Raw genomic sequence first — 12,877 nt, 5'->3', positions numbered from 1 at the left:
ACGCGCCATATTTTGACGACACAAAAACCAAGTCGACACAAAATGCTGTCGAAGAAGTGTCCACTTATGCGAGTCTTAAATTACCCTGTACTGCACAAATTGCTATGCTAAGCTTTGTCGCATACGATTGCGTAAACTCGGGTATACTAGTGTACTTTATAGTGTATAGAAAGGATAATTCATCTCCTGCCTGATGCAAGAATAATACGCTGTTTGTGGCTGTTCGTCCAGGAAGGCTGTATGAACGTTAAAGTTTCCAGTCTAACATGCTAAACATACGAAATTCATGATTGCGGCATCCTTCTTTCTCTTCTTCTACTCCTGTCTACTTCTTTGTCATTTTCTTCTCTCTCCTGTCTTTCAATGCGGCGGACGCTCATCCGCATCCCAAAACTGGCTCATCAGACTCTTTCAATAGCGTAACATAGACTCCAAAAACACATCGCTCGCCTTTTCTTTTCTTTCCTTTTCCTTGCTCCCCTTTCCTGTAAAAATAACGTGAGAGAATTTAATATTATTAAAATTATATAAATTATAATAAAATTAAAATGTAATCGCTTATGTTTTAAATATTAATTAATATTTATTAATAATATAATTGATGATATACATCATATTGATTGATATTATATAGGTAGAGTTAAAATTTGTTGTGCCAACCCAGACTCTTTAAATAATTAATTATTATAAATAATATAAATACAATATATATAATATAAATAATATATTATTAAAATATATAGTTATTTACATATTATATAATGAAGTATATTCATATATTGATTCTATGATATAATATGAGTGCTATATTAGGGCTGAGATATGGTATTGATAATGATATGGCTGTTAAATTAGTGTTGTGACCAACCAGCACGGCAAAGATTCTGCATCATGACAAGAATATGTTATAACGATAATAAAAATATCTACCTTTGTGCTAGTGCACACTTCTTCCTTATTCTGCAGTTATTTCTTTTCATTGGATTAGGTGCTGCTGGCTGTAGGTAACTGTATGCCTGAAACATTTATGGTCTCTTTTAGTTTTATATCCTGTATGATTATGACTGCAGACTTAAATTTAGTCTAATCATATGCTACTACCAATTCTTTTAAATTACGGCGATACTTGCAAAGAAAGACCATTCACCTGAACAACCGTCGTTGTGTTGCAAATACATATGACGGACGACACTAATTTCGCCAATCAGCTGCAGTCCACCGATCTTATTAGACTACAATGACAAAACACAAAATACATAACTTTCATTTTTGAGTCATCACTTATCTAAAAAAAGTCTGTAACAAAACTTTCTTACATATTTTCTGGCAAGGCAGAAAATAATTAGCACAGTGCGACGCCTATTTTGTTCTGGCAAAATGGGGAAGAACCCCGATATTAGCGCCACTAGTTACTACCATAGTCGTTGCTTCAAACCATTGATCAAAAGTATGCTAGTTGTGTTAAAATTCCAACCATCCCGAAACGCCCGTGTCTTGTGCTGTACACCATCGTGCCTGCTGTTAATATTAGCTGTGGAGGCGGGAGGCACGATGCTGTCAGACGCGTGGGGCGTGTAGGGTGTGCACCACTGGTCATGATAGGAGAGCGACAGCAAAACTTCTGATTCGGGGAGTGAGAACAAAGCTTAAAAATTTACGATTTTACACTGTAAATCACTTAATATGATATTCACTGAACTAAAAAATGTGCCTTGATCGCTTCAAGATGAAAGTAAATTTGGATAAAGCTAAGAACAAAATTCGGGTAACAAAAGAACATTGTGTTCTTGTCGCCCGACAAGTTTATTCAAATGATCTATTGTGTAACTACAATACGTTAACTTACATATCCATTAAATCCTCTTCCTGCCCTCATTGGCATTGGTCATCCTCACTTACTGCCTCAGCCTGCACGTATTCCAGCAACGCTGCTTGGGTTCATGCAAGACGCCTTCCCGAATACTTCTCCAGATCATTAAGATAGCTGCACGTTGTGCGCCGCTCTTCCCGATCTGGATTGTTGTCTATCAACAACTTTCTTGTACTGTCTTCATTTCCCTTGAGGCGATTACTCACTTGCAGAATAGTTTTTATGATCGCTCGCAAGTGCCGAGTTTTCTACCATCTGTCTTGGTAGCACTACTCGATTTCTCGAAGGTCCCGTTATTGGTTCCTGGAATAAAATCAGTTTCCAGCAATCTCAAAAGCGCCGAGCGTTCTCTCGGATAACCATAGTTCTCTCTTTGTTTGGCCATTTAAATATTTATACTATGTATATTTAGTAAAAATACTGAAATGTAGGATCCGAAAACTGTGCTATTGCTGAACTATATATAGGCAAGGGCCTCGTGTAGGGTGGCTCGAACGATTTGACTAACAAAATGCGATGTAAATAAACAATGTATTTAGATGAGCCCTTTGGGTTACATTGTTTTCTATATTTCCATTGTGTTTTCGTCATTAGTGGTTCGGTGAGTACTAATTCAACTCGAGTCGCTTGCGTTCACACGGCAAAAATGAAACTCAGCGCTATCGAGTCGTTTCGGACTCGATCGTTTTCGTGCACCACTCTGGAGTGGTGTGCGAAAACGACTCCCGGGTCGCAAACGATCCCGAGTCCGTTTCGTACCTAAGATAAACGTCCGTGGTGACACGCTCGTCCCGCGGACGCATTTGACCACTGGGTCTTTTCGACCCGAGTTCCTTCTCTCCGTTGAACGCGCTATGAACATACTTTGATTAGTATAATTTATTGGATATAAGAGAAATTCTGATGTTTATATCTTTCATGATCAGTTTATTCTATTCAAAAAGTATGTTACGTAGCCCATCGTGTGAACCAAAGCGGCATTGCATGTGTTATAATTTTCTAGGTAATAGATCTATAATATAGGATATTTAGCACCTAGAAAAATTATGTTTTTGCTTTCTATACTTTATCTTGCCGTTTGGATTGCTCGTTTGTCAGATTGGATGAAGACATTATATTCAATCTGACGCACCAGGATTGATAAACAGGTATAACATTAATAAAATACTAACTTATTAGTACTTATAATGTAGATCATTTCGTATTTTTTCTTATTTATTGGCTATAAAAGTCCGTCGCTCCTGCATAAGTGATAATTTGTCATTTTCAAATATCGATTAATTTAATAAGATGCTTATCAAAAGCCAGATTCCCAGCTGTTTGCGATGATCAACGTTTCAAAGGACGGGCCTATACATCAATGAGATCCAGATGAGCTGGGTTTATTTATAGAGCCATCTTATGGCTATTTTGCTTACAGACCGTTTACAATTCTGCCAATATCTATGTGCATGAGCTTTGCTCATAACCTGTCATTAGTTTGGTCGAAACTGGAATACAGCCTTGCAAAATTAACATGCGAGTTAAAAATGGCAAAACTTTTACGTTACGGCCACTGCTACAAATAAGTCCATATCCATAGTCTGTGTGGAATGCTACAATAATAATATTTATGGAAATGTTGTCGTGGAGTATATCTAAATTAACTTAATGCATGATTAACGAGAACATAATGACTGTGCTGGCCCAAAACGTACAGCCATTAGGAAGGAACTGGCAATCAATAGCATTACTGGTTCAATTCTACATACACTCTCAAATACATGGAGATAAAAACAGTCAGGTAGGGACATATTTTTATACCGATTACATGAATAAAGTTTTGTCACGCTTTGCCATTATTCATCTTCTCTGTGATTACTCATGAGAAACTTGAGGCATTAAGAGTTCTGATAGTCGTCCATTTTCGGTTGTGGCTGTTCTCCAATGTCTTTAAGAAAAACTAAATTATTGATGTAATGTCTACCATGGTTATAGCCATACTATGTCTTGCGTTCATTATGTTAACCTTACTCCATGAACGTAGCTATGTGTGCTATTGATATTTATTTTTAATTATTATTGTTTTAGTGATGGAAATACTACATGACTAAACTAGAAGAACCAGTGGTTCAATTTGATATCGCATTCAATCTCAGTAGTAATAAAAAAAGTTAATTGTAACGTGTAACTCTTTGCGCATTTGCACACTGTCAGTTATGGTCATATACCAGCAACACACACAAGAACAAAAATGGCCTATGGCGTATATTTACTAGTAAATCCTACATAACTTTGCTGCCAATTATACAATTAGTCACACCACCAGTATCATTATAAGCAATTAATATCATCTGCAAACTATTTCAGATTGCAAGATAGAACCGACAAGTATCACACGTGAGATGCTATCATCATGGTATGTGCAGTATATTCAATTAATATGCCCAATAAAATCCTGTTCTAGATGCGACTAGGTGTAAGCATGTTACTATATGCGCGTTGAGTTTCATTTCCAGTGCAGGTACTCAATTATTACCTCGTCTACATTACGGCCCTAATGACGCCTACGTGCCAATATCAGTGCATCTGGGTACTATTATTACTCGTCTTGAGCATCATTGAAGCTGCTAATGACAGCCATGCTCATACGGCTAAACGCGCCATAAGGAGTGTTCCCAACTTATGCATATGATTTATGATTATAATCCTTAACCCCTAACCCGAACCTAAATGACATTATGAATCCACATACTCACTATTATAATGGATCCATGATCCATTATTACTATTATTATTTAATATAATATATTTATTAGTGAATCTAAAGTGGATTACGTCACCGAAATAGATAAAAAAAAAAAAAAATCCTCATTTTTACACAACAATGCAAGTAATTTGCTTCCACTTTATTTATATATCTTTATTTACTAGGTATTCCTATTGTTGTAAACAGATGTAAGTTTACTCAGCACGGTAACATGTATCCCAGTTGGCCTACTCCCATTTCATCTACTCTCAGAATCGGCAATATTCCCATTTCGCCTTCTCCCGAGTCCCATTTCGTCTACTCTCAGAATCGGCAATATTCCCATTTCGCCTTCTCCCGAGTCCCATTTCGTCTACTCTCAGAATCGGCAATATTCCCATTTCGCCTACTCCCGAGTCCCATTTGCGTTCTAGGCAACTCTCAGAATCGGCAATATTCCCATTTTACCTACTCGGATACTCCCATTGACATTGACTGTAGTTTGTACTCCCATTGTATGTTCCAATTTTGTGTCTCCATTTTTGTCAAGTTGTGTTCTCATTATTTGTACCTATGACAGCTATGTTTTAGTTCCTGTAGGACTCTTATGAGTATGCCAATCAAAACCACATTTTATTATTTATAAATGATTACCGGTATTTAGTGAACAAACTGATCGTAGACGAAATGGGAATGGGGTAGATTTTGAGCGTAGAGGAATTGGGAGTAAGCGAAATGGCCCCAATGGGTTTCAATGGTACCCATGTTTTCTATCCTTGAACCGGTGAGGGCCGTAGCTCTAGTACTATAGCCCGCGTTCATTAACTGCCGCAGGGCTATAGAACATTGTCAGCTCGATTTCGCTACTGCATTTGGTCCTGATTGGTTCCACGAAAAATGGCTCAGACAATGCAAAATGATCGGGCTTTTTAACACATAGTTATCTACATGGACATCTATGTTTTTGAACACTTTCCACAACTTTACACCATGTACGTATTTATGCCTTTAATAGCTTTATTCCTCACAAGTCAGCACTACTGGGTGTACCATTTGAAATATTGTGGCGTGCGAATGCGTGACGCCACCGGATATGTCGGCAAAACACATGGCAGCTATGGTGCATGTATCAGGGTTCTCCCTACGTTGCACAAACAGGGCGCGCACGCCCCGTTTGGGAAACCTCGCGCATAACGTGCAGCTACTTTAATGATCTGGACGAAGTATTGGGAAGGCGTCCTTGCATGAACCCACCAGCGTTGCTGGAATCGTCATCGGCTGAGGCAGTAGTGGAGGATGACCAATCCAATGAGCAGGAAGAGGATTTAATGGATAGTAAGTACACGTATTGTAGTTACACAATAGATCAATTTGAATAAACTGTCGGGCAACAAGAACCAATTTTTACTTGTCCGAATTTTGGTTTTACTTATCCAAAATTTACTTGCAATCTAGAGCCGTCAAGGCACATTTTTAGTTCAGTGCATATCATATTACAGTATTTACATGTAAAATCGTAATTTTACAGCTTTTTTCTCAACTCCACGAACGAGTTTTGCTGTCGCTCTCTCATACCAGTGGTGCACACCCCTACACGCCCCCACGCGACTGACACAATCGGTGCACTCCCCCTCCCACGTACTTTAATCCAGCAGGCACGATGTGTACAGCCACAGACACGGGCGTTTCGGATGTTAGGAATTTTACACAACTAGAAATTTTTGATCATGGTTTGAGCCAACGACTATGGTAGTAACTAGTAGGCCTAATACTGGGGTTTTCCCCATTTTGCCCAGAACAAAATAGGCGTCCAAATGTGTAAAATTATTTTCTCCTTCAGAATATGTAGACGTTTTGTCACAGACTTTTTTTAGTAATGTCGATGACTCAAAAATGAAAGTTATGTATTTTGTGTTTTGTCATTGTAGTTAATAGTGATGTGGAAACTGCAGCTGATGGCGAACTAGTGTCCCCGTCATATTATTCAGAACCAACACCAGGTTGTTCAGGTGAGTCTTTCTTTGAAGTATCCCGTAAATTTAAAGAATTGAGTAGTAGATATGATTATATAATTTTAAGTATGCAGTCATAATCATCAGCAATAAAACTAAAGGAGACAATAAATGTTTCAGGCATACAGTTACCTACAGCCAGCAGCACCCCTAAATCCAATGAAAAAGAAATAACTGCAGAAAAAGGAAGAAGTGTCACTAGCACCAAAGGTAGATATTTATTATCTTATAACTGCTATGTCAGACGAGGTAATAATAGTACCTGCACTGTATGGCAGTGCCGTCATTAGCCAGCTATGTCAGACGAGGTAATAATAGTACCTGCACTGGAATGAAATATCATCAACCGCATATGCAACATGCTTACACACTAGTCCACTCTAACAGGATTTATTGGCATATATATTGAATATACTGACATACCATGATGATAGGCATCTCACGTGTGATACATTGTCGCTTCTATCTTGCCAATCCTGAAATAGTTGCAGATATATTAATCTCTTAAATAATACTGTGTGTGAATAATTAGCTATAATATTGCACAAGTTATGTAGGAATTCTAGTAAATATAGCCATTAGCCATTTTGTTCTTGTGTGTGTTGCTGTATATGACCATAACTAGACAGTGTGCAAATGCCACAAGAGTTACACTTACAATTAACTTTTTTTATTACTACTGAGATTGAATGCGATATCAAATTGAACCACTGATTATTCTAGTTATAGTCATTGTATTTCCATCACTAAAACAGAAATAATAAAAATAAATTATTCATAGCCACACATAGCTACTTCATGGAGTAAGTTAACATAATCAAGCAAGACCATAGTATGGCTATAACCATGGTAGACATAATCAATAATTTAGTTTTCTAAAGAATTGGAAACAGCCCACAACCGAAAATGGACGACTATCAAAACTCATTAATGACTCAAGTTTCTCAATGAGTAATCACAGAGAAGATGAATAATGGCAAGCGTGACAAAACATTTTTCAGTATCCTATTAAAAATTGTCCTACCTGGACTATTTTTATCTCAGTATTTGAGAGTATATTAGAATTGAACCAGTAATGTATTGATTGCCAGTTCCTTCCTAATGCTGTACGTTTTGCCAGCACAATCATTATGTTCAATCGTTAATCAGTGATTAATTATTTAAGATATACCTCCACGACAACATCCATAAATTATTATTGTACATTCCACACAGACTATGGATCTGGACTTATTTCTAGCAGTGCCGTAACGTAAAAGTTTTGCATTTTTAACTGCATGTTAATTTTGCAAGGCTGTGATTCAGTTTCGACCAAACTAATACAGGTATGAGCAAACTCATGCAACATAGATATTGCCAGAATTGTAAGGTCTGTACAAAATCCATAGATGGCTCCATAAATAAACCCAGTCATTGGATATCATTGTGTATAGCCGTCTTTGAACGTTGATCATGCAAACAGCTGGGAATCTGGCTTTGATAACATCTTATTAATTAATCAGATATCTTGAAAATGACAAATTATCACTTACACCTTATTTAGCCAATAAATAGACAAAATACAAATGATCTACATATAATACTATAAAGTTAGTATTTTATTTGTTTATACCTGTTTATCATCTGGTGCGTCAAGAATTGAATTAATGTCTTCATCCAATCTGCAACACAATCCAAACGCAAAGATAAGTATAAACAGCAGAAAACCATAATTTTCTAGGTGTAATAATCTATATTATAGATTATTACATCTAGAAAATTATACACTATGCAAATGCCGTTTGTTCACGCTGCTACGTACCATCTTTTGAATAGAAAACTGATCATGGCAAAGATATAAAATCAGAATTTCTCTTATATCCATAAATGTATCTAATCAAAGTAGTGTTCAATAGCCGCGTTCACACGGAGCGAAGGAACTCGGGTCGAAAACGACCCGTGTCAAATGGCTAGCGTGGTAGAGATGGATTGGTAGGTTCTTTGGTCGCAGCTAGGTTTTATACTAGTTTCGCCAACGTTTTTAGTTACCCATCTGTTCTGCTTTTAACTTACAAAATTTTTACGTCAGCCGGCACCCGTGCCCTATCTTGACGGTTTTTTTGTACTTTTAAACATAAGTGAGCTCTAGACGGACGCGTAGTGTGTGTGCAGATGAAGCGCGTTTGTCATCCGCCCGTGCACGCACTAAAATGCTACGAAAATGTTTCGGTGCGCGCGGCCAATCTGAATGGAATCAATTTACTCCGCCGTTTCGAGATGCCCCCCACCCATTTGCTTCTTTTAAAAGTACGTCTAAAGAAAATCTGCGCCTAGTCAATAGGGCCATTGTGCTCTACTTACCCCGTACAATTTTAGTCAAAGTATTTCAACAAAATTGTGTATTTATTCTTACATATCGATCTTCACTAACTCGCCTCGTCCTCTGACTGTTGCTTCGTATCCTCCCTTGACCCGTCAGGTCCGCCCTAATCTCGTGGAAAGATACTCTCGCGACCGCGCCAATTTATTCGAGTCTGCCTTGACCCCTTATAGCCATGTTTTTATACTTGTCGTTAAATAAAAGTTTTTACTCTTACCTTGACCTCTACTTTCACTTGCAAGCGCTGTGCATCGGCTCTCGCATATACGCTCCCTAACTAATTTCTTGTCACTCTGACACTGGCTCTACCCTCCAATTCCTCGAACAATTCCGAATGATCTATTTTGACACGAAAAGGTTGGCACACGATTTGAACATCCAAGCAAGTTGTCCTCGCCCCGAACCTGATCTACATGTTTACTGCACGGTTAAATGTTGGGTGGCCCTGGCAGTGTTCAATTTTCACTGCCCGTCCTGAGAATACTAGGAAACATCATCTATCTTCCTACTCCTCCCGCAAAGTCAAGAACAGGGCTACTCCTTGTTGACCACGAATTTACTTCGAAACATCAACATTACTTAATGGATATGTTGCTATCGCCTCGCCATTAAATTCTGCGAGATCCCCTGCTTACTCCTGATCCTCGCTACCTATTGGCTTATTGAAGGCCGTATCCTGTTATGCAGGAAAACTAACCGTCCATCCTCGCTCTCCCTACTTCTCCTCTCTACCCTCGCTCCTCCCGTCTCCTACTCCCACTCTCTAATACTCCCCCGAGAAATCCACTGTTCTCAAAGTCTATGCGCCTGAGTCCGCTCGCACCTCGCGGGTAGTAGTCGAAAATGCTTTTGGGCGACTCAGAAGGACGATGGGAATTCTACTGAAATAACCGGTCTAAGACTCTGCATTTGCGTCATTAATCACGTCCCGCGATTGAATTGGGCAAACATCTCGTGCTTAGTCACTACGCATCAATATGCTGTGAACCATTCCGCGAGATCGTGTCGTTATCTCAACGGTGATACTTTTCATTCAATGAAGCTGGAGAATGTGATGCAACAGAGAAATCAATCTGAACGACGCCTCCAGGCTACACATCGTCGTGGCTGTTTGTGTCGGTTTGATGGCTTTAAGAGTCTATTTTTGAGAACATCCCGACTCGCTTGTAAATACAGTAAAACTTGCATAATGTCAGACACTCTGGGACGCTCACTACAGACACACTATTGTGACGACACACAACAAATCGGCAAGCATACACGCAACACACCCGAAAATTGCTGGCCCCTCCGAAACGTTCGCACTAACAACACAATACACAGACGCACCGAGTTTTACTGCATGCACAAATTTGCTATGCTAAGCTTTGTCGATACGAACGACAGAGACAACATCGGGTATTACTAGTGGTACTTTATAGTTATAGATAGGATAAATTCATCTCCTGCTGTGAACGACATAATAGCGTGTGGCCTGTCTGTTCAGAATGCTGTATTGAATCGTAAAGTTTCAGTCTAAACTGATGCAAACATACGAAATTCATGATTGCTTGCATTCCTTCTTTCTCTTCTTCTCTCCTGTCTACTTCTTTTGTCGATTTTCTTCTCTCTCCTGTCTTTCAATGCGGCGCGACTGCTCATGTCCGCATCTCCAAACTGGCTCATCAGACTCTTTCAATAGTCTAGACATAGACTCCAAAAACACATCGCTCTGCTTTTCTGTTTCTGTTCCTTTTTCCTGCTCCCCTTCTCGCTAAAAATAACGTGAGAGCAATTTAATATTATAAAATTATTAAATTACTAATAAAATTAAATGTAAATCCTGTATGTTTTAAATATTAATTAATATTTCTTAATAATGATTAATTGATGATATATATGCATATTGAGTTGATATGATATATGGTCGAGTTAAAATTTGTGTCGGGCAACCAGACTCTTTCAATAATGTAAATTATTATAAAAGTAATATAAATAATATATATATAAATAAAATATATATTATATAAATATATAGTTATTTAATATATATAATGAAGTATTATTCATATATTGATTCTTAAATGATATAATATAGTGCTATATTGCGGCTGAGATATATGGTAATTGATAATGAATGGCTGTTACAATTGTGTTGTGCAACAGCACTCAAAGATTCTGGCATCATTGACCAAGAAATGGAGTAACATAGATAATAAATCATCTACCTTTGGGTGCTAGTGCGAACACTTCTTCCTTATTTCTGGCAGATTTATTCCTTTTTCATTGGATTAGGTGCTGCTGGCTGTAGGAACTGTATGCTGAAACATTTTGGTCTCTTTTAGTTTTATTCGGGCTGATGATTATGACTGCAGACTTAAATTAGTCTAATCATATGTCTATCTACTCAATTCTTTAAATTTAGCGGCGATACTTCAAAGAAAGACCTACCTGAACACCCACCGTGTTGTGTTGCATATACATATGACGGAGACACTAATTCGCCAATCAGCTGCAGTTTCCCACCGATCACTTATTAACTACAATGACAAAACACAAAATACAGTAACTTTCATTTTTGAGTCATCACTTATACTAAAAAAAGTCTGTAACAAATACTTCTGACATTATTCTGGCAAGGCAGAAAATAATTTAGCACATTGGACGCCTATTTTGTTCTGGCAAATGGGGAAAACCCGAGTATTAGCGCCTACTAAGTTACTACCATATGTCGTTGCTTCAAACGCATGATCAAAAATTGCTAGTTGTGTTAAATGCCAACATCCGCGAAACGCCCGTAGTCTGTGCTGTACACCATCGTGCCCTGCTGGTTAAATTAGTACGTGGGAGGGGGAGGCACCGATTGTGTCAGTCGGCTGTGGGGGCGTGTAGGGGTGTGCACCACTGGTATGAAGAGAGCGACAGCAAAACTCGTTCGTGGAGTTGAGAACAAAGCTGTAAAATTTACGATTTTACATGTAATACTGTAATATGATATGCACTGAACTAAAAATGTGCCTTGACGCTCAAGATTGCAAGTAAATTTGGATAAGTAAAACAAAATTCGGAACAAAGTAACATTGGTTCTTGTTGCCCGACAGTTTATTCAAATTGATCTATTGTGTAACTACAATCGTGTACTTACTATCCATTAAATCCTCTTCCTGCCTCATTGGATTGGTCATCCTCCACTACTGCCTCAGCCGATGACGATTCCAGCAACGCTGGTGGTTCATGCAAGGACGCCTTCCTGAATACTTCTCCAGATCATTAAAGTAGCTGCACGTTGTGCGCGCTCTTCCCGATCTGTTGTTGTTATCAACAACTTTCTTGTACTTTTCTTAATCTCCTTGAGGCGATTACATCACTTGCAGAATAGTTTTTATGATCCTCGCAATGTGCAAGTTTTTCTACGATGTCTTGGTAGACTACTCGATTTCTCGATGTCCCGTTAGTTGTTTGCCTGAATAAAACAGTTTTCCAGATCTCCAAAGCGCGACGTTTCTCTCGTGTATACCATAGTTCTGCTCTTTGTTGGCCATTTAAATATTTATACTAGTATATTTATAAAAATACTGAAATGTTAGATCGAAACTGTTGTTATTCGTGACTATATATAGGCAAGCCCGTTAGGGTGGTCAGAAGTTTGACTAACAAAATGCATGTAAAAACAATTGTATTAGATGGAGCCCTTGGTTATACATTGTTTTTTTTACACATTGGCCATTGGTGTTTCGTGTTGTGACGTACTAATTCCAACTCGAGTCGCCTGCGTTCACACGGAGCAAAAATGAACTCAGGACTCGAGTCGTTTTCGACTCGGTCGTTTTCGCACCCACTCTGGAGTGGTGCGAAACGCCTCGGGTCGAAACGACCCGAGTCGTTTTCGTACCGAAAAACGTCCGTGTGACACGCTCGTCCCGGGACGT

General features: G+C 38.5%; 1 protein-coding gene across 2 annotated transcripts in view; it reads right to left on the bottom strand.

Moving 5' to 3' along the window:
* LOC106812417 (protein C8orf37 homolog) overlaps nt 1-12,877 on the bottom strand; it is a 22,094-nt gene that overhangs the window by 6,348 nt on the left and 2,869 nt on the right. For both annotated transcript variants that reach the window (XM_014816294.1, XM_014816293.1), the window contains exons 2-3: nt 8,223-8,271; nt 7,034-7,086 (exon numbers count right to left, since the gene is read on the bottom strand). In XM_014816294.1, coding sequence (XP_014671780.1) covers nt 7,034-7,086; nt 8,223-8,271 — 102 coding nt within the window. The remainder of the gene's footprint in view (nt 1-7,033; nt 7,087-8,222; nt 8,272-12,877) is intronic.

Source organism: Priapulus caudatus, unplaced genomic scaffold, assembly GCF_000485595.1.
Source record: "Priapulus caudatus unplaced genomic scaffold, Priapulus_caudatus-5.0.1 Scaffold645, whole genome shotgun sequence".
NCBI lineage: Eukaryota > Metazoa > Priapulida > Priapulimorpha > Priapulimorphida > Priapulidae > Priapulus > Priapulus caudatus.
The sequence above is the reverse complement of the archived record's forward strand: the minus strand, read 5'-3'. Positions and strand labels throughout refer to the sequence as shown.